The 22,708-nt window shown below is 36.8% G+C and overlaps 1 protein-coding gene across 1 annotated transcript; it reads left to right on the top strand.

The window, feature by feature from the left end:
- The first annotated feature begins 65 nt into the window (after positions 1–65).
- Positions 66–21,593, top strand: LOC112572094 (transient receptor potential cation channel subfamily V member 5-like). Its single transcript, XM_025251624.1, is given in 18 exon segments — positions 66–198; positions 1,380–1,768; positions 2,299–2,602; positions 4,068–4,229; positions 5,737–5,891; positions 6,380–6,406; positions 7,076–7,219; positions 9,523–9,604; positions 10,663–10,778; positions 11,157–11,273; positions 11,529–11,636; positions 12,799–12,950; positions 13,866–13,975; positions 14,511–14,626; positions 15,006–15,167; positions 16,740–16,820; positions 16,822–16,953; positions 17,498–21,593. Coding segments are annotated over 17 exon segments (2,841 nt in total). The 5' UTR covers positions 66–198; positions 1,380–1,486; the 3' UTR covers positions 18,089–21,593.
- Positions 21,594–22,708: the final 1,115 nt, after the last annotated feature.

Here is a 22,708-nt window from a genome sequence, read left to right as displayed (position 1 = left end):
CGTGTGTCCACACCTCAATTTCAACCCAACAAACATGCATTTCACTGGTCGTTTCTTTCACGTGACCTAACGTCACAAAATGGTCGCCGCAATATTGTGGTCTGATACTGTGTCCTTGTTTACAGTTTCTTCGACCAGTGGCGACCAAAGTGGTTCGTCACTGCCGCGAGGCAGAAGAGATGTATCCTTTACTTTCAGGTAAGAAGATTATTCTGCCTTTATGTAACTTGAAAACCCATCGCCGATAGGGTTTTAAATGGACTGCCTGTCATCCGCCATTGCAAAGCTTCATTAGCAACAGATGACGCTTTTGATGGAGAACTACTGACAATTACAATCCTTCGGTTTGAAACTTACCTATGCACTGTATTATAATGCAAAGGTTAATGGAAACTACACGCAGTTTTTATCTAATGTCAGGGATGTGTGTGTATATCTATATAAGCTACATTCCCTCGATTAAGGCTCTGTTTACAGGGCTGGCTGCTTGCCGTAATATAGCCTTAGTTGCTGACACGGCGTAAAACACCAATCCCCCCCCCCTCCCTCGGCCGAGCTCTGATCATTATACACTAGCTCTGTAAAATACATTAAAATATATACTTAAACGAAGTACTATATTTGATTTAGGAACACATTAAAGCAGGCAGCCACACACACACACACAGAAAGAAGATATATATAGGAAGTATGTTTTCACGTTTAAGTATGTATATATAAAATTTGTCCATTGTTGCTTCTGGGATGAGGGATTGAAGGATCTATAATATATTACTTTTAATGTGCTTGTATATTTGACTTGACAAAGAAACTAGGTATTGCATTGCTTAGCTACAAATACCTATTAAAGCTCTTGCAGTGTATGTTAACATAAAATTATAATAGAATTTATTACTGAATATCTATGCCTCATATAAATAACTGCAAATGCATTATATCAGGGTATATGAACTCAGCCACTTGCATTTTAACAAAATCCAATCTCACACATTGTATTTAAATATCATACGACAAGCCCTTACACCATCTTTTCACTCATACAAGTTCTGCTTGAATTTCTTCCCTCCTAGAAAGAAGTATATCTTACATAGCAAGTGTTTAGTAACCATTTATAATAGCTCTCTTCACTTGTTAGGGTCTAGAAAGTTGTTGTTTGCCTTCTTCTTGCCTTTTTTTTTCTACATGGGAAAATCAGCTTTAGTCCACATTTCAAGCTCCTATCATAATGATATACTGTGGTACAATACCAACAGAATACAAACAGTTTTGGGTACCTGCGCAGTTTTTATGTTTCGATGTGAAAGCCATTTTTTGTAATATTTCTAATATCCTCTTTTATTGATTTTTTTTTTTTTTTTTGACACTTGATTTTCTTTTAGGGTAATCATATGTCAAGAGTAAAAACTGCAGCAGCGACCATTGTGCTACACCTGACGAGATTGTCCTAGTGACAGGTGTGTCAAAATACTCCTATTGAGGCAGCACCATGGGAAATATCCTGACCTCATCCTCATCAGAGGCAGACCCAGATTCAGCATGGAAAGTACAGAACCGAGAAATGGCCACCAACCCCATGTACAAGTTTGCTGATCTTGCCAAGGGGGGAGAACTCATCAAGGCATATGAAGACCAGGGACCAGATCGTGTCAAAGAGATTGCCAAAACAAAAATGATGACTTATCTTTACAATTGTGGCAAGGGTGCTGTAATTGAAAAATCGGAGTATATCAAATGGTGTAACAACAGGAAAGCCAAATTCAAAGCCTTTGTAAGTGGACAGAAATTTTTCATGGAGCCACCCTTTATATCTTTGTACAGCAGCAATATTTGAATATTTGAACTCTTAGACTACTCATGGATTGTTCTCATTTTAATGTTTTTGTTTGTTATAAACTTCATTGTTTCCCATTATATTAAGTAAATGATTCTCTGAGAATCTAAAGAAATGTTTAGGTAGATAAATATAGACCCGCGGTTCTCAAGGGGGCGTGATGTGCTTACAAGGGGGGCGCGAAGGTGGTCATTTTTTAAAAGTTTCTTATACCGGTATTAATGAAATTAGCTTACATTGCTGGCTAAGGAGGGTGTGCGGACGTACCTTTGTTCGTCAGGGGGATGTCACAAGTAAAAGGTTGAGAACCGCTGATATAGACCATTACTATTTGCTTCTAAAACTTTCAAAGCCCTTTTTATTGTACAAAATTTTGGCATAACCAAAGAAAAATAATCCTCTTGGACACAGAAAAAAATATTTCCTCTTGTCAACCTTCAAATAAATGCTATGCCATTGTTCTTCAGCAGGAAGAGAGTGAATTACCAGGGAAATCAGAGAAGTCTGAATGGGAACTAAAACATAAACTTGAATCAAAACCAGAAGAAAAGACAGAAGAAGAACTTTTAAGGGAATTTCAGGAGGATCCTATCAATAAGTTTGAACCTCATGAGGCATGCTGGGATTTGAACAAGCGTGGAGGGGTTGGAGAAACGCCTTTCCACTTATGTTACCTGATGGACTCTCCTGTTCACTTTGAAGTGGGAAAGGCTCTTCTTGAAGTCTTTCCCAAATTGGCATGCGATGTTTATGAAGGAGAGGAGTATTTTGGTGAGTAAAATCACAGTCCTTCTTTTTAAATATTCATGCAATTTTTTAGTATAAACAATGGAATACAAAACTGCACTGCTACATTTGTTTAAAATTTAATAGGGAGGTATGTGCCTGAGACTTGCTTAGTTAGATGAACATGGGATGATAATGCTAAAAAACAAGAGCTTATAATAATAGGTCACAATAAAGGAATGTCTAACTGCTTGTGATACTGAATCAGAACTTAAGACAAAATGGTTTTAGAAATATGGAATGTGTAAAGTTTAAGAGGGGAGACTGAAATGTTTGCACCCTGACCTAGAAGAAAAAAATTAGAAAACTGAATATATTTTATTCAACCTTGTCACACACTGGAAAAGACAGAAAAAAGGGAAAAACTGCACACTTGTTAAAACATTCCTTTAAGTTTTTCAATCTTTGCATAAAGAAATCTGTAGGCTTCTGACATTGCTTAAGTCTGTTGTTTGCTGGTTTTGTCATAAAGAGCTGAAGGAAGCAGATCACTAGTTCTTTAAGACCCTTTATCACAACCTCTCCACTCAGGCTTGCATCATGTATGCATTCTTTCTTTCAATACACAACAAATGATCTGTATGTGTATTTTTAAATAACACAAAAAACTATTATTATAACAAATAAAAAATGAATAATTTACATTTTCACTTGCCCAAACCATGGAAGGGCACCAAGGATGTGGATTACACTCAAGAAAATAGTTTCATTCAGATCTTGCTTTTATTTACTGTCTCGAACTCTCACCCTTGGCACAGTATTATCTCCCTTGCTCTCTTGGCCTTTGTCAACTTCAGTCAGCATTCACACCCTGTTCCTCAAGTACATAAAGTAAGATCACTGGTCACTTCAATGAACTCCATTGAATAATACCATTACACAAATATAAATCTGCTGCTGGTCTCACAGCTAGCTTTCACTGACATAACAAAATATTCTCTTCTTCTTTACCTTCCTTAAATGCTTTCCTCTATTAGACAGCAGAATCAGAAGTTTATTCTTTTGTTACTCCATATGATTTTCAACTGGTTGTCTTTTGTTCCTGGCACCAGACACAGATGTGTCCCACTCTTCTCCTTTTTTTTTTATACTGCTCTCTCTGATGTCAAAATCTGCTGACCTCATACATAGGCATTCAGACTAGTATTTTGACATCATTCACACACATTCATTCTAGTGCAGTTGCTGCAATAAATAGTAGTGTTAATACACATATTACTTTAACACTCTTTCTATGCTAATGCTTTTATGATAAACTTCTCTCTTTATGACCACTACAGCATAGGCTTTATGGTCTTTCACATCAAGATAAAGTGGCAAACTTTTCAGCTCTGCTTCCTTATCTGCAGATACTTTAAATATCACGAAAAATGGTCATCCAAGTGATGCTAATGAAGCAGGGAAGGGTATGAGAGTGTGTGGATTTCACTGAGACATAAGTGGTTTTCAGGTGAGAGTGCCTTGCACATTGCCGTCATGCTGGATGACCTGGACATTGTTCAGCTGCTGGTGCAGAATGGTGCCAATGTCAACCAGCGTGCTACTGGACGTTTTTTTCTGCCAGAGGATTTAAAGAAAAATCCTGATCCCACAGCAGCCACTAACTATGATGGCAAGTTTTACAGCATCTGTTCTAGCTCTCTTTAGATTCTGGTCACATTCTTGATGTTTGGAAACTTTAGCCCATTGTGCCTGTCCCCAAAATCACTTGGCACAGTCAACCCAACGACTTCAGACCAGTCACTCTTATGTGATGTGCATAAAATCACTTGAGAAAATTGCAAGGAGCGAGGTTATGACTGCTGTTAAGGAACAGGAACAGTCATGTCTCCCTTGTTAATATCTGTTGCATGATCCCCAGAATCAGGCAGAGGGACCTGGCAGCCTTATATCATCATCAAATCCTTGAAAAGGCATCATGCATTTTATTTTTGATCATGTGTTAGCATGTGAGTTTTCACTCTTGCAGTCTGGCTGTAGGTACGCAATGCCTTTATTATCACCGCGATTCATTTATCCCACATGCCAATTAATTGATCAGCTCTACTGGCCCTGTTCTTGTACTAGCTGCGATGATCTAAGGTCACCATCTGTATCTTAGTGTTACTGGGAATGTGTATGTGTGTGTGTATATATTAATGTATATTGCTTGTGTGAGAGAAAAATTATTTCAACATGTATATGTATTTATCTGTATCTTACTAGTATGAGCAATATCTGGAATTGCCCTTGTGGATTAATAAAGTTGTATTGTCTTGTAAGTTATCAGGTTATAGAACTTTGCCTGTCTATCATTTCCCATCATGTAGAAGCACAGTCCCGCTTTTGACATCTCCCGGTTGTCTTTAAAAATCAGCCCCCCCCCCCCTCACTTTTTTCGACGTTTTTTGTTCATCAGAAACGTCTGGTCACCTTAAGCATGCATAGTTCATGCAAGAGAAATCCAAGTCAAGTACAGAAAATTTGCTAAGAGTCTCCATAGCCAGTCTGGTGTCATATTTCTGAAAAAGTACAGGAGTTTAGATAAGAGGTGTTATCACCTGAAACACTTTGTAATAAACCAAACCAAAAAAAGGAAAATGATAGTTTGTCATTACTTGTTACCAAATTGTCGAACACAGTTCTACTGCACACAAACTTGTCACTCACTTTACTAAAGTTTCATGACATCAGGGTGTAAATAAAACTGTCCTTTAATGTGTACTTTTTCTGTGAATGGTCAATATTTCCCACAATATCTTATATTATTTGAGGTTCGGGTGAGGGGCTACACAGTTTCAACAATTTTTACTGAAAGCAGCCAACAACTTTAAGGGTGAAGTCTAAAAAAACTCTGGCATTCATAGATGGGAAACATTCAGCTCCATTGTTTTACATTAAAACAAAAAACAACTTTTGACAATCCACTTTCAAGTGGGACAGGTTGAACATGCAGGTCATAAATTATTAAAAATCTGAAATGATCCATAATTCTGTTTGACTGTAACTGTCGTGAATATTATTCCATCAAAGTTACATTTCTTGCATGGATATATGACACCTTAGTTAAATGAGTGCACTTGGGTAATGTTGTGTAGTCTCCATTAACATCTGTATGCTGATTGATTGTCTTGCTGCAGGCTATGCCTACTATGGTGAATATCCCCTGGCCTTTGCAGCCTGCAGAGGTAACCAGGATATTTATGATTACCTCATAGACCATGGTGCCAACCCCAACTTTCAAGATTCATTTGGGAACACAGTGCTGCACATGGTGGTCATCCACTGCCAACCTGTGAGTATCATAGTGATGGGTGGAAAGAATTATCAAGGATGCAATGTGATGGGCAGATCACATCTTCCAACAATGAATGGACATGGATTTTAACTCACTGAAAGAGTGATGCAGTTCATGCTGCAGGCATTAATGCAGCTCTTGAAAAGAGTCAGGGTTTAATTTTTCACAAGGCAGTTCAATAAAGAGCATGTGACCAATAAAGGGAAGAAACAGTCTATTACAATGGGTTTTTTTTCTTCTCTCTTTGGCAACTTGAAATTAATAATCATCATAATTGAGCAAATACCTTCACCAGATAGAGGAGCTCATGTTGTTTAGAAAAATAAAATGTCTACATACATCACTCACACAAATAACTTTTTTACAATCTAACACCATTACTTATGCCTCTCTCCAATCAATCAGCCTCCCCAATCAGGAACGAAGTTGTCATGCTTAAAATAATTTCGAAGAGAATATAAGTTCTGTTGCCTTTCCTTCTGTAGGACTCGGAACAGCATGAGAGAATGCGGGTGAGTGTAGTATAACTCTTCTGTTCATGATTTCCATTATTGATTTCAGTCTTTTTTTGTTGTCGTAAAGAGGAAAAAAATATTTCAGAATTCTGTGAACATTCTAGTTTCTTCACTTGGTTTTGGATCCTTTTTTCTTCCCCAAGTTTGACATTCTTCTGGCATCAGAGTAGCTTTCGTTGCCTTGTCTAGTGGTCTGCAGAGGATTAGTTGAGCACTTGCAAGTTGAGTTTGTTTACAGCACTGTCCCTGACCCAATCACTTTATTTAACCTTTCTTTAGTTTCATTATAATTATACAAATGTTAGAAGTATGTCGTGTGTAGGTCCCTCAGTTTATAGTTTATTTGAAAGAAGTATTGTGTTTTGTTGATGCCCTATTTTACTTGACATTTTAGTATATAAAGATACATTAACGTAGATAAATGTTCATATTTTTTGTTACTGTATTTACAAATGTTTGGATAAATTTATATTCAGTGATAAAATATAATTGTTGTTAAAATTTTTTACATGCAATTACTTCTCAAGTTATTTTTTTAACACAAATCATAATGATGAATCACATGTCTGAGTATGCTGTTAATTTTTTCTTGCAGACAGTATGAGTATATGTCATTTTAACTGGTCAACTTGTAATTCTCAGGTAAATTATAACACATATTTTCAGGGAATGTTCAGATATGCTGTACAGCACAACATAGCCCCTGCCCAAACAGACATCCTTAACAAACAGAACTTGACCCCATTGACACTAGCAAGCAAGTTGGGTCGCTCTGACATCTTCCGTGATATGTTGGACCTGGGAAGTGTGGTAATAATCATTTTACATTTTTGGTAACAGGAAATGGATTATTCTTTGAGCTAAAGTAAATGTATCAGTAGCTGATTTGCTTAGTTTTTCTGAATTTTCATCACATTGTGTGTGTGGTGTGTTTTGTCATTTAATAACAAGACACGATGTAAATCAGGACAGATGTAGTGATGTGACTGTTCAGGAATGTGAAAAAGTAGATAAGTAGATCAAAGGGGTCATAATGTGGGTCAGACATAGCCTAGTGGTTAGAGCTATGGTAAACAAAAGCAAATATGGACACACTACCTGATTCAATACCAGTGTGACCCAGCACTTACCCAAGTTTACCAAGCTGTTGAGAAGGTACCTGACTCCCTAGAGCAGGGGTATCAAACTCAATTACCCAGCGGGCCAAATCTCACATCGCACACAAGGTGGCAGGCCGAAGGTTATTATTTAAGTCCGATAACTTTTTATTGAACACTAAAAAAATGAACTTTTTGTTATTAATTTTGTGTAAACAAAATCATACAAACCAAGGCTTAGCAGTTTTTCTTTTTTAATTTATTTTGTCAGAAGTGGACATTTGACATCTTTTCTTGGCAGCAAGTTTGTTTATGTTTGGAATAAGTTTCTGTGTTGTGGCGATTCTCAGGATGGACTGCAAGTGTACATCAGTAAGATGACTCCTGTGTGATGCTTTGTTGATCTTCATCACAGACAAAAGTTGCTCACACAAATATCTGCTGCCAAACATGCTCAAGATTCGAGCCACATGTAGACGAAGCTGGGGCATCGTTTGTGGGAGGGAATGAGTGAACTGTGCAGCCCCACACAGTCGTACTTTGCCTTCAGTCACTCATTACACTTTCTTTAGCTTCTGTTCTGCATTTAGGCTTTTCAACTTGTCCTGATGTTTAGTCTCGTAATGCCGTCTCAGATTATATTCTTTGGTCACAGCTATTGTATCTCTACAAAGTAGACACACTGGTTTATCGCTGATATTAGTAAACATGTAGTCAGCCTCCCATTGGCTTTGAAAGACTGTTTTCAAAATCAACTTTTCTCTTGGCCATTTTAACGGCTAGCTTTAATTTGAAATTTGATTGGTATTGAAATTACAAAAATCCCTTCACTACACAGTGTAATGTTCTCGATCTTTATTAAGTAAATTAACAGTAAGTAAAAGTCTTTAGAAAAGTCACAACACGTGCTTAGCTCTGATCATCTGCCTTTGTTCCCCGACAGATGGTGCACCAATACCTACGACTAGCGTTAAGTTCGCACACTACACACAGCTTTCAATTAATTCTAATAAACAATCGCGTGCTCTGCTCTGCTCAGTACTGTTTGCTATGACATGTGATGTTGTTCCATCAGTATATGTATGTAAAAGAAGATATAATCAGGCAAAAAAGACACAAATCATCAATACACAAGCAGCAATTATTTCAACACTGTAGCTTGCTATTTATACTCGGATACTTATATATCTTTGGCGGCAGTTATTTACTCTTGACGAGTCAGGACTGAACAGAATTAGTATTCCACAGTTGGCACTTATCATCCACAGTCCACGTGTATAATTCACAGTTCACACGTTATCATGCACAGTTCGCACATATAATTCCAGATGGTATATATATATAAGTCCTTGGAGAAGCTATACTCCAACCAACTAGATCTCCACAAGTTTGTGTCAAAGGTCAGATTTATGGGCCACGCCTTCACCATCCCTTCTGGTCATCAATAGGAGTGGTGGTAACTTGACCAGTGCACTGTTGGTGGTCTGTACAAACTTCACTAAACTCATCCCATCCCTTGCTGTCCTCGACTGGAACTTTTCTGTTGTTTGCCTTCTACTTGTCGCCGGGCCATTAACAATGATTTACTAAAATTCATTCGCGGGCCAGGTAAAATTTCCTGGTGGCCCGGATGTGGCCCGCGGGCCGGGTGTTTGACACCCCTGCCCTAGAGGATTTGGGATCATAAGGCAGAGAGGGAGAGGAGATGGTCACTGCTGTCACAAAAGCTGGCGCTACGATAAATGAGGGCTCTAGCCTCTCACTCTTCAATCATAAGATTCTGGGACTACCTGTACCTTCATCTAGACATTGGGATTGGGAGATCATGATGCTTGCATAGGAGTACCAGTTAACTTTAGTTCAAATCAGAGATCTAAGTGTACTGTACAGGTATGCCATCTGGCAGGAATCACTTACTCATTGTTTCTGGAATTGCTTACAGTGAAGATAGTGCATCAGTAATATCTGTGTGTGTGTGAGAGAAGAGAGAAAAGCCCACTCATTTTTTTTTAACAGGAATTTTGGAGATTCAGTCATGTGACCTGTTCAGCATATCCATTGGCTGCCATAGACTCTATTGGTCCAAATGGAGAACACAGTATGTACAATACTGCTTATTATGCATGTGCATGTTTGTTTGTGGAAGGACAGAATTCCTGTTCGATAATTTATAATGCTTTTCTCTCTTTATTAAACCTCTTTTAAGGACTTTCATCAGTGAACACATTTGGATAAAGGTTTGACCAAGTATGTACAGATTTTTTATGTAACTGTCATAAACTTTGCTAAACTTAGTCATTTATCCATATTTTTCCCTCACACACACACACGTACACGCTCAAAACAAACACCATCTTTTACTACCCCCAGGTAATCATGGCTTAATCAGAAGAACACCACGCAATATGAAATCCATACGGAAGGGAGACACTAGAGTCCCTTCACAGGCTAGAACACAAATTCATAATCAGAATACCATGGGTGTCTATGTCACGTATGAGTTCACTTGCCAACTCGGTGGAAGGCACCTGTAAACCCTCCTTCCCCCAACATCTCTCAGACATCCACTAGAGAAAACTGGGACATTCCAAGTCTCCCCCACTTTCCTGTAAAACTTTTAATTATATGAATAACAGGAATGCATGAAGAAAAATAAAAAATGTTTTCCTTAACAACGAGAAACATTGGGCCAGTTTAGGTGCTTAGTTTATTACAAGGTTACATTTCCAAAATTCCACGAAAAGCCAGTAAAATCCACAGGGCACTGGCAGTTGTTGCGGCCCTATGCTCCTTGAGGAGTAACAAGCATTAAACTAACTGATAGTTATATAAATCACAAAATAAATTTATTGAAACTTCGCACAAATGGTCACAGGTTACCTTGACCAGGCAAGGAAGTGTCTGCTGTTTTTAACAGTGCACACACAGTCCCCAGATGTACCTGTACCAAGGTCTGTTCGGGAATACTTAACAATATTCAAGCTCTAAAGGTGTGCAGTGAGATCTGGTGAGCATCCTAATCACCTGCATGTGTTTCACTTATACATGCTGTCAAGTTCTCACACGATACAGTACAGGCGACTATACACGCATTCATATCCAAGGGTGATAGCCCTGGTCTCTCACAATAAAAGCTGCTTGTTCAATTAACTGCAGACTGGCATTCAGCTCTGATGATCATTGTTGATGGGGAAAGTGATGAGCATTTAGAGATGTTGGAAGGAGGAGTCGTTTGGCAGCTGCTGAAGGAAAAATGGAAAACATTTGCAAAGGTATTTTCTCTTAAACCTTAGTGTAAGGTCATCATTTTCAATGCTTAGAATAAATTTATTATACCTCATATTCAACTCAGTTGAAAGGCTTGGGTTGAGGTCTGCATCTAAAAATATACCAAATTTCTGCTCATTACCAAAACATTACATTAGAACGATAAAAAATAGAAACATAAAGTTAATTTAGTAAGAATTTAGTAAATATAGTAAGAAACATGACAAAATTTAATTTTTCTAACTTGGTGTATCCTGAACATTCTTAAATTGGTAATCATATTGGAAATGTAGTACCTAGCATGATATTTATTTAGACATAACATGACACTTAATCAGGAAAAAATCCTAAAATGCCTGTTTATTAAAACTGCTGTCAAACAGAGGCGATTTCTTGAGCGGCTGGCAATTGCCTGTGTACACCTGGTCCTGTTTAGTGTTGCTATCTACATCCGGCCTTCTGGCCCCTCACTGTTAGACTACACAGGGGCAGTTGATGCTGTAAGTTACACCCACTTGGTTGACAAGCTTTCATTTCATTTTTGTGTAAGTCTCATAATAGTTGTTAATCTGTGCATGGCTTGTCATTTTATGATTCAATGAAATATGCATAATCCACATTAGCTAATGCTTTTGCCATGTGGGGACATAAATGTCATCATTTACGAGCTTACTTAGTGAAATATTTATGATATATGACACCATGTTATTGGTATATTCATGATGGCTTTGATTAGTAACTGTATTTTCTTCCAGGTTCGATATTTTTGTGAGGTAATTGTTTGCCTCAGCTGTACTGCTACGATCGCCATGGAAATCATTGAAATTAGTTCACGGGGCTTTTGGAGCTTTCTGAAGAATTGCGTAAGTACAAAGAAAAGTAGACATTTTCTGCTGACCGTGTCCTGTAGTACTTTGATTATTAACTCATTCGGTAAAGTTGTATTGATGCAATAGAGCTATATCTATGAAAATTTTTGCACTTCAGGTGCAGACTGTATAGGAAGAGTTAATGGTATCTACATTTAGCATGTGTGCAGGCTAATAGACTAATATCTATTTTTCTTTTCACATGCTGACTTCTCTCTTTGTTTGTTTGATGTTGCCACATCATACCTTTGTATCTTAAAAAGAAGCTTTGTTATTGTGCATTTATTGATTATGAAACAGCATTTGATAAAATTAAAAGATTTTTTTTAATATAGGAAAAATTGCTTAAAGTAGATGTTAATAGATATTTTCTCCAAACAGTGAAAATTATGTATGCCAATGCAAACTCTGGCTTTAGGGCATGCAAATGTTGCCTCGGGTACTTTACAAATTCATGTATGGCATGGCACGAGGAAGATCTTTTACCTTTGCTTTTTGCTTTGTTTTCAAATGATTCAAAGTCCCATTTGCTAGAAAACATTAATGATATGCAATATGTACTGAGTGATGCTTCTTTTATTAGAATGGCTAATGATGATGCAGAAAACTATCAGATGTTCCAACTTTTGTATGCTGATGACACTGTATTATGTTCTGATAATGGAAAACATTTACAGCAAGCAATCAGTATTTTGTTGGCATATTGTACCAAGTGGCATTTGTCTGTTAACATAAAGAAAACCCAAATCTTCATTTTTTTTAAAGGTAAAATATGTGAACTATTTCTTTTCAAGTTTAATAAAGGAAATGTTGAAGTAGTATTTCATTTCCTAGTTTAATGGTATACTTGGTGGGGTATATAGATTTCCACTAGATGTTATTGCAAAAGTTAGGATGCTGTGTTTTTGTTATAAATTGGTCAACCCTTTTAATACAGGTAAGCTTTCTAGCATTGCTTAATGGTTTACCTAAAAATTGCATGTGAATAATAAAATCTATTCGGATTACGTTATTGTAATTAAAGATTAATTGAATAGTTTAGGGCTGTCACTGCATAATGTCAAGTGTACCTCTTAAAGTGGTATTATCAAAGAGAGAAGTTATTGTTTTTATGACCATTAGTTTCTAAAAGTTTGATGATTTCTTTCTTATACAGTCTCATGCCCCAGCGCACACTGTCAACTTGGTTTCATGCTTGCTAATACTGGCCTGCATACCATTCCGCTTTCTCCAGCTCTACGAAGTAGAGGATATACTCCTTATTATTGCAGCCCCATGTTCCTGGTTCTTTTTACTCTTTTTTGCCAGGTATGCTGTGGTCAATGTGAGTTAATATTGTTGAGTATTTTACTGCCATATCACATGTAGTGTTCTTTTTAATCATTTAGGCTAGCCTCCAAATGTGTCAGATAAGACAGCTTCAAAGATCATATTTGCTTGCTGTATAGATTATTATATAAATCATACATGATTTTCTTATTCTTAATTTCATAGCATTTAATTGTTAACACATTTTTTAATTAAAATTTGAAATTGTTCAGATTGTGCACAGGTTTTCCTGACTGTAATTGTGTACATGTGTAAAAAATTCAGGTCCTGAATATTATCCTCTTCTATTCAGCTTTGTGATATATTTATCAATACTTCTATGAAAATAGATGCAAAACATTTTTGGCATTTACAGTATCATCCGGAGGCTGGGCAATACTCAGTAGTCCTTATGCAGAGCTGTTTACCCATATAATGTTTCCTATTTTCTGTGGAATAGGAGAATTATTTTTTAATTTTCAATTCAAATTTTGTGGATGACTTCATGACTATCATGGTTCACATCATTGCTAACTTCATCGTGTCAAAGCATTAAACCAAAGCTGATAATCAAACATTATCTGACTCTGACATGTTAAAAATTTCAGCACGAACAGAAAAAAAAAATCAATTTTGTTAAAATAGAGAGAATTCTCAAATATGCTTGCTTGAAGAAAGAAAGGTCTATTTATATATTTTTTTTAGCAGGGTTTTTTTTTTCTTCTATTTCTTCATTTTGCTATTTAAAACAAAATATATTGCTTTCTAAATTGACTAACTTTTGAATCAATAACCAAAATTACTTATCTTCAATATAAAATATAGAAATATGTTGAATAAGATAAAAAATAAACACTTCAAAAGTGTGTTTATGTAAATTAGACAATTTTTGAAAGTTTGTGTGATTTGTTTCAGGGGAGTCCAGCTTACTGGACCATTTGTCACAATGATCTATAAGATGTTAAGAGGAGATCTTATACGGTTTGGCATCATTTATTTGATTTTCCTGATAGGATTTACACAAGGTATGCGGCTGCACAAAAAGCATCTTTCTTGATATTTATTCTCCTTCTCTTATATAGCATTCTTCACTGTTCTTAAAATAATCTCTAAATAACCAAAACTAAACCAAATATAAATTACATTAATTAAAAAAGAGAGGCTGATATATTTTATGATTATGAAATATTGTGTTTCTAATGTTAAAGCAATGTCCAGGTGGAAATTTGACAAAACTACCTTGCCTCTCCATCTCAGCCCATCAACTGTTGATAAATACCTAATAGTTACATATTTAAGATTAGTTTGTAATTTAAATTAGAAATATTTGATCAAATCTCCATGAAAATCAATGATAAGCATTATGATCAAAAAAACTTGAAATTTCTGCTTCGATTACAGAACAGCATCACTTTTATCCCAGAATTATTATCCAGGTGTTGCTTTTACAAAAATAATTTCTGTTGAAAAATTGTTGAATTTTTAATATACTTGTAATGTTCTGATGTACATAAATCTATGATATACGTGAAAGACTCTGTTTGTGCATTTCTGTGCCAGGGTTTTACTTTCTGTTTCGTGATGTGACTGATGATGACGACAAAGGCGCTAAAAAGTTTGAAACATTTCCTGAAACCATCCTGACTCTCTTTCAGATGACACTTGGAGAGTTCAAGGTCAGGCACATTCTTCTGTTTTGTTTTGTATATTTGTACACTGCATTCATGCTGTCCTTTCTTTCAAGCCATATGCATAACCAATTATCTGACTGGTGTACAATGCAAGACACATATTAACAGCAAGAAATATACAATAATATTTCTAATAATCAGTAATTTAAATAAATCTAAAAAATTTAAAATTTTAAGAAGGATGGAATTTTTTTTATCTCAGAAACTTAATCCACGGCAATTAATGATATGAGAAAAAACTTTTATGGAGAAGAACAAACTGTCATTGCAGCTTTGACATATGCTCATTGAAACTTGCAAAGCACGCAGCTCAAGATAGGAAAAGGCATATAAACTAAATCCTTCCTGATGGTGCCTGTTTCAGTATGATGCATTTGGCCTGTCACGCCATGTGCTGCTGACAAAACTGGTGTTTGTCATATTTATGATACTGATGCCCATCCTTCTGCTGAATATGCTGATTGCCATGATGGGCAACACCTACACGCAGGTCATCTCCAAGTCTGAAAAACAGTGGCGCAAACAGGTCAGATTTACCTCCATTCAGGATCGATGTATCAGAAAAGCAGGGCTGAACCCTAGGTTTTTAACCCGATTCTAGCTTTTCTTAAAGAATTTTCACTTTTGCATCAAACAATCTTTTTTGTCTGTCTTATGTCTGTGGGATGGAGGGTCAAGAATATCATATGCAATGCAAACTTTTTTGCATATGTTTTTTTTTCTTTTACTCATTTGGGATGAACTTGACCCTTTTTGGTCAGCTTCTTTCAGTTCAGTGACTGGGTCTTAAGATATCAAACAAAATGATGAGCTGCACTCAATGACTGGGGCTTTACTCATTGTGGGCACACTGGCATCATCAAACCGATGACACGTGTATGGTGCTTTTACTATTTTTTTTTAATTCTCGAGCAAGTAACAGTATAGGAACAGACAATAGTGGTCTGGTAAAGCTAAATGTGATAGAATTCACTGGTCAATGTTCCCCCTGCTGTCAGTTTCGTTGGCACAACCAGCCAAATTACTGTGTATCTTGTAATTTTCCTGATTCTGGGATGAAAAAAAAGTTTACTTGTGTGTATTAATAACTGGAATTTTTATATATCAAGTCTTCACTGTAGCTCTACTTCTGACATATGAATCTGAAAGGCATTTTTGGGTATGCTGATGTATGTGAATTTTCTTTTTAAAAAAAACAAAAAACAAAAAAGTTTTCTAAAGGTAAAACGGTGCATTTCTGCTAAATGCGATTTTTAAAAATAATTCAAAATTATAGTTTTGTGACACGTAGTTATTTTTGTATAATTTTTTGGAAAAATAGCCAAAATGTGATGACTAATAGAGACATCTTGTCTGAAAGGGAGGTTAAACAAACTGAGGAGTTGGTGTTGTGTGTTAATGGAAGCGGGGCAGGGTGTTGGTAAGGGGAAGATGGCAGGCAAATGAGCTCTGACCTTTATCAGTGGGACCAAAAAAAAAACAGTTATTCATTTTCTAATTGCAAGACAATCACAACTGTTGTTACAGGCTTGCAGGCTACTGATGTGTTTTGATGGTGCTCTTTATCTTCATCAATAGCATTTAAATGTAGTCACTCTCCTGGGAAAAGGAGATTGCCAACTGCTTAGAGCACCAGACCCCCAGAGGTGCTGACAACTGGTTTATTACTCATGCGGTATAGTTTGCTTTCCCCAGTGGACCCAGCTGTTGGGTTGGGTACCAGAAAAGTTAAAGTGTTAAAAAGTAGATGGGCACACCCTCACATGAAGTTGGCCCCAAGATAAGTACATCACTACCTAAAGACCAAATAATTATTGGCCTATCACTTTTTTTTTGCTTTTTTGGTGGAGATTGTTGGTGTTATGTAAATAATAATATTTTTATTATTTTTTGTGTAACTATTCACCACAAAACAGTACTTTTGTGGTTTTCATGCTTGTGCTGTTTTAAAAAAAAATCACTAGTTACTTTCACATCATATAAGTACACTCTCATGTTATAATGTATTAAAATGTCTGTGTGTTTGTAAGACACAAAATGTGCATTATGCAACTTTATTGCCTTTTTCTATAATGATTTTCTTTTTGCTTGGCTGTAGTGGGCTAAGATTGTGGTGGTTTTGGAGAGAGGCTTTTCGAAGAAGCAGCTTCTGCAGTTTCAGAAGGACTACTCTGTGAATGCTAGAGAAACCACCCAAGTATCAATTAGCTAAAAGCTGCGATGAGAACTTTGAGCACCGGGCACTGATTGTTATCAAGACAAGTCCTAAATCTCGTGCTAAGACATCTAAAGGTGCAATACTGAACTGGAAGGTAAGGAATACATCTAATGTCTTAACATCTAATGTCTTAACATCTAATATCTTAACATCTATTGTCTCAGTGTCTTAACATCGAATGTCTTCACATTGAATGTCTAAAGAGATGGAGTGAGTATGCATGTACATTCACATTTGAGGAAGTTTTATGAATCCTTTAAAAAGTGAGGATCATATATGTGTGTGTTCATGCGCATGTGCACACCTGTGCACAAGTACTGATTACTTCTAATATAAGTAAGAATGTTCACATTCATCAGAGTAGGATGCCAAGAGCACAATACAGTCTTGAGATCTTTAATTGGATATAGAGGACCAGCCTAGATAGTTATCAATAAGGTCTGTTATCAATTATTTGAAAGAGCAGGATAGTTTCTTAATTCTGAAACAAACCTTATGTGAGGAAGTTATCAAGAACATCAGAAATTTCATTCCATTTATTATTTATTAGTCCAAAACACACAAAGAAGATATTTTAATCACTCTGACATCAGAAGATAGTCATGCTGAGCATTGTGTTGACTTTTGTGTTGTGGTAGAAACTGGGAAAAGAGGTGATTAGGCAGCTGCGAACACACAAGAGAGACAAGAATGATACCTTCCAGCTGCACAAACGCTTTGGTACAGCTGTCTCTGATGACGCTGGGATACCCAACCTGTCTTCCACCGTGGATCAGCTGGCATGGGAGCAGGACATTGACCTCAGCAAGGGCCAGACTTTTGTGGCTGATGCAGACCAGTTGGGGTCTATCAGTCCGCGGTACGCAAAGAGACAGGATCCATCTCAGACTTCCACTTCTGTCAGCAGCAAAGTGTTTTCAGTCCCAAGCCACATCACAGGTAGTGGTGAGAGGCACAACCAGAGACATTCACAGCAAGCTGCATCTTCTGCAGCATCACCTCCACCTGGTTCTGTGCATCGCTTACGATTCCCATATAACAGGGTGGCGCCACTGTCTCACTTGCCACCAGTTGAGAACACCTTTCTGACCTTAAATGTGGACAACCTTGACTCCAGTCAAGAAGATAACAAAAGTACAAAATCCATGTTCATTTCATTAGAACCTTTGACCAATCATGATACGTATAGCATGGGCAAAAGTGTTGGGGAAGATGAAAAATCTGAGTGATCTATGTGGATGACCAAAAGTTCCATGATTTGATGAGAAGGAGGCAGGTGCTTGTGTTGTCCTGTGGTATTGAAGCCTGCTGATTTAGCCTTGACAGAGAGCTGTGGTGTCTTTACAAAAGGAAGTACACCAACAGAAAGGAAGTACAATGTCAACACCAATTTGCTGGCCACTGAGAATTTTCTGTGATGAGAGCAAGAGACAGTTGCCCTTAATTGTGATGCAAATCTGCAGCCAAGTAAACTTTCGTAGTGCACATCTGCTTGAGCACAGCATAGCTCCATTGAACTCTACATTCCAGAGACAAAAACGTTTTAGAGCTCATGATATTTTTTTACACCTTGGACTAGAGGAATGTGTTTGAAATATTTGTTCTTTGTCTTTGTATCAGACACTGAATTTTTTTGTTCTCGTTCGTTTTATCTGGCACAACAAAGAAGGGATGGGGATAAGAATTTTTAAATGGTGAGGCAAAGACTATAGATAAATGTAGTCAAGGAAGCTAAATATGTAGCATTCATTTAACACTTTGTGTCATTAAGGGCAGTGCGATTAATGGTTAGTTGAGCTGTTGAAAGTGAAATGCACGTACAGACACACAATTTCCTCACACATGCATGTGTGGATGTAGTGAGGGCTTAGGGCATGAATCTAAAATATTTTAGCTGCAGAGGTAGCATGCAAAGGCATTGGTATCTTCATTATACAAATAAAGCTGCATTTATTAGCCAAACAGTTAATTTACAAAGTGTACTTTTATGACTTAAGGAGATTTGAATACTATGCAATCCTCTCCCTGCCATAAAGTCATGGAGTTGTAGGAAAACTGATCATCACATTTACAGAGCTGAAATTTGCATATGCAAGACAGTCTCCTTGGAGTTTGTTAGTGAAGTAACTATTTCGTAAGAAGATGAAAGGCACTTTGTCATAATTATTTTCTCAGAATATTTTGACATTTTAAATTTCTGATATCAGTTTTATTATTTCAGTTTTTATATCATCACTGTTTGCTCAAGTTGCAATGAGTGTACTTATACATGATAATATTATTATTAAAACATTTCAAATAAAGAGGTCTCTGCAGGCCATTTGTGCAGAAAATAGCATTAACACTTACAGTTCCGTATGCCATCTTTCTCATCTAAACTTTCCAATTCTTTCAAAATAATTTGTGTATACTGCCTCATTTGCAAATTAGAAAAGTCTTTTTTTAACAAATGTTTTCCATGATAATCAGGGTATTTCATGAAGTGATGTGTACTCTCTTGAAAGCTTTCGCTCATCTTGATGCTTGACTCATAGTGTATAAATAATTTTAAAACAACCAGTCAGTGTGTCAGTGATTTTAAAACAACCAGTCAGTCATCGGAAACTTTCAATATATGATTATATTGTTAAAAAAGCATTTAGAGAAATTTTTTTATCACATGACAGTATTGATGCAAATATTAATATATTCAAATATTAGCACAATTCATATTCAAAATGTTGTCAGCTGATCAATGAAGCTGAGTCTGTGGAAGTAATCTCTGTGTAATAGTGATGTTGAGTACATTAGCACAAGAAGCAACAGCACCACAATTTAGCAAACATATTCCTCGGATATATTTAATATTGCAGGTATGAAAATGTCATCATCACAAATATGTATCATTTTAGTTTCTTCAGGCTTTGGGCCAACAACAAGATGAAATCTCACATGGCCATTATAACTTTTCTCGATCAGCGCAGTTTTACAGTCATATGGCGTTAGCCCCTCCACCCTCCCTGCTTTTAGCAAAGCTATGCCTTGATATTGTTAAGTTTGATGCTGCATGCTTGTTATTTTGTTGTCTCCAAAACTTAGGTGAGAAATGTCAAATGTTCAAGACTATAAGTTTTTCATGCTGATCTGCTGAAATCATATATCTGAAATATCATGTCATGTTCACTGCTGATGTATCAAAACCATTATTCCTCTAATATTATCTTATCTTTTTTCTGAAATGTGATATAATCTTGAAGGATGAGACATGAATTTTTAACATGGTTGTAAAATCTTGCCGTCTTGATAGCTGCAGCATGGTAACGGGAAGCTGCATATGGCTTCTGTAAACATTCGGTCATATACATTGTGTTACCCAAATATTCAGTCAACTAACTTCATCTTTTGTGGCATCAACATCTGTTGAACTGACAAACCTTAGTTTTTATAGTGCATGGCAGTTTAACTCAGGTGGAAATTTTCTTCTTTGATTTGCTGAAGATGAGTGATTGCCAGAATTTTGCACTTGGTAATTTCTCATTTTGGAAAGCAGAGTTAGCGTACTGAACCTCACATGTGACTGCATGAAAAATGAAGTGATTTCAGACATATGTTTGGTTACACACAAATCTGTGGTGGAATGCTGTAGTATTATTTTTCTTTTATAAACATCATAAATGAAATGACTACATGATTTTAGTCTGCTTCAGTCACAGGCTACCAATGGTCGTGATTGGACACATGTTTACAGCTGTAAAAGGCAAGAAGCTTCCATATAAACATATAGGGCTTACACAAAAGATGTCGGGCCTCAGCCATATATTGCTGAAGCTGAGCTGTAACTGTTATGTAGAAGGTAGTTGTACAGAACTTCAGATCTGGAATGGGTTATCAGTAATACAACTTTAACTAGGACACATGTAGAAATGCTTTTCATTTCAGGTGTGGTTAGAGGTAGGGTAGTGGCAGTTAAGTGTATAGAAGTTTTTGTAATGTTTTGAAGATATTTTTAATGACATTTATTTTTGTGTTCAATTTTTATGATAGAGTAAACTAATGTAGATCGGAATTAATCTCATGGGTAGTTTCGTCTGCTTAAATTTTGGGCTTGTGATAGTTTGTAATGATTTCACATTGTTCTCTGTATTTATTTAATGTTAGTCTTTGCAACGGGTAGGGTGATTTTACCTTCAACATTGAGAGTTTCTACCTCTGATGAAGACACTTTGCTCCTTTAAAAACAGCCTTAGGTTTGTGTTGTGTACGATGCATTTACTTTGGAAAATATTTGCCAGAGATCTTTTTCTAGGAAAAGATGTTGTACATTGAACTTAGGCAACCAAAAGGTGTGATATTTACATTATGTTTTCATGCTGTGAAGAAATCCTGTAACCTATGACATTGTTTTATGGTGTTCGCGGTCAAGGTTTATTGTTTATGGTGTTCACAGTAAAGGTTCAGAAAGTGTTATCTGCTTCACTGTTTACCCAGGAACAATATCTTCTCTGGGTTACCACAGCAATTTGAGGGTTGGGATGTCATTGGTAATGGGCTTAATTTCTGTAAACATGTGTCAGCAATGTTATTCTGCTGTCTCCCTATAAAATGTCTCCCTGTATGTTGTTTTCTTTCCTGTTCTGGCATCATCAGCATTTGAATTAACAAAACAACAGGAAAAGAAAAGCAAGTAGTCGTATCAGTCATATCTGTACTCAATAATGAAAAGCAGTACAGGAGAAATAAATTAAAAGAAGTGAACATTACATCTTTGAATGAGCTGCAAAAGAAGAGTATGTGAGGAAACTCTGGCTACGTTGATCACTCGGTCACTTCATGCATGGAACGAACTTCTGGGGTCTGGGTTTTTCAGTTCCATGCTCTAAGCAAGTATAAGCCTGAACTTAAGCTTTCTAAAGTATGAAACTTATTACTGTAACAAACATTTTAATAATGAGAAGTATTCTATCTTTAAGTTTGCTACAGAGATATTTTGTGAAAATTTGACGTGTTTTATCAGCAATGGTAGGGGTTTTCTTGAAGTCTTACGTCATCTGATCAGGAATAATGACAGAGTAGTTGAAATCAGAGTCCCTCCATGGTGTCTTGTGACATCATTGGTCACATGATTCGTTCTTGCCTGATCCAGTCCACTTACTAACAAAGTAACACTGGTAGTTGTTCAGGTGACAGGTTATCTGCAAAGCACAGCCAGAGGTTCCCGCCTAATGTCTGCTGCTTACCACTCTTAGTTGTGCCGCACAAAAGCTGTCATTTTTCTGCAGCATTGGCGACATCAGCTCTCCTGAAAAGAAAGACACAATGAGACGTTAGACATATTAAACTGTGCTGCAAGATAACATTAATAATGCAGAAGTTGTTGGCATGCCTCTCTCTCTCTCCTAGAAACACAGAATACCAAGAGGACAAACACCGTGTCATGCTACCTGAAGCCAGCACTACTGTTACTTGTTTCCCATCTACTCCGGCACCCTCTCCCTCGCCAAACGGTGAAGTTTTCTAACAACTGCAACCTAAGCTATCTCAAGGCTAGGTAATCTAGCCCAGTTGTCGCACCCAGAAAAAAAAATATCACGGGTACCAAAGCGAGATTTGAACCCATGGTCCACTCCCCGTAGTGACAAGCGCTTCACCGCTGCGTCGTGGGACCGCGCTGACGTAGGGAACAAGTAAATAAAGGGGGATGAAAAGACGAGATAAATCATGTATACTTTGTCATGTACACGTTCACTTGGACATTCTGTTCTGTTTGTATGTTTATCCACACAGCTGTCCATTTATCTGTGTGTGTTTGTGTGTGTGTCACGGTTGTCACCATGTAATTCATCATCAATGTTTTCATCTGTGTATGTCTC

The sequence above is a fragment of the Pomacea canaliculata genome, linkage group LG9, assembly GCF_003073045.1.
Source record: "Pomacea canaliculata isolate SZHN2017 linkage group LG9, ASM307304v1, whole genome shotgun sequence".
NCBI lineage: Eukaryota > Metazoa > Mollusca > Gastropoda > Architaenioglossa > Ampullariidae > Pomacea > Pomacea canaliculata.
The sequence above is the reverse complement of the archived record's forward strand: the minus strand, read 5'-3'. Positions and strand labels throughout refer to the sequence as shown.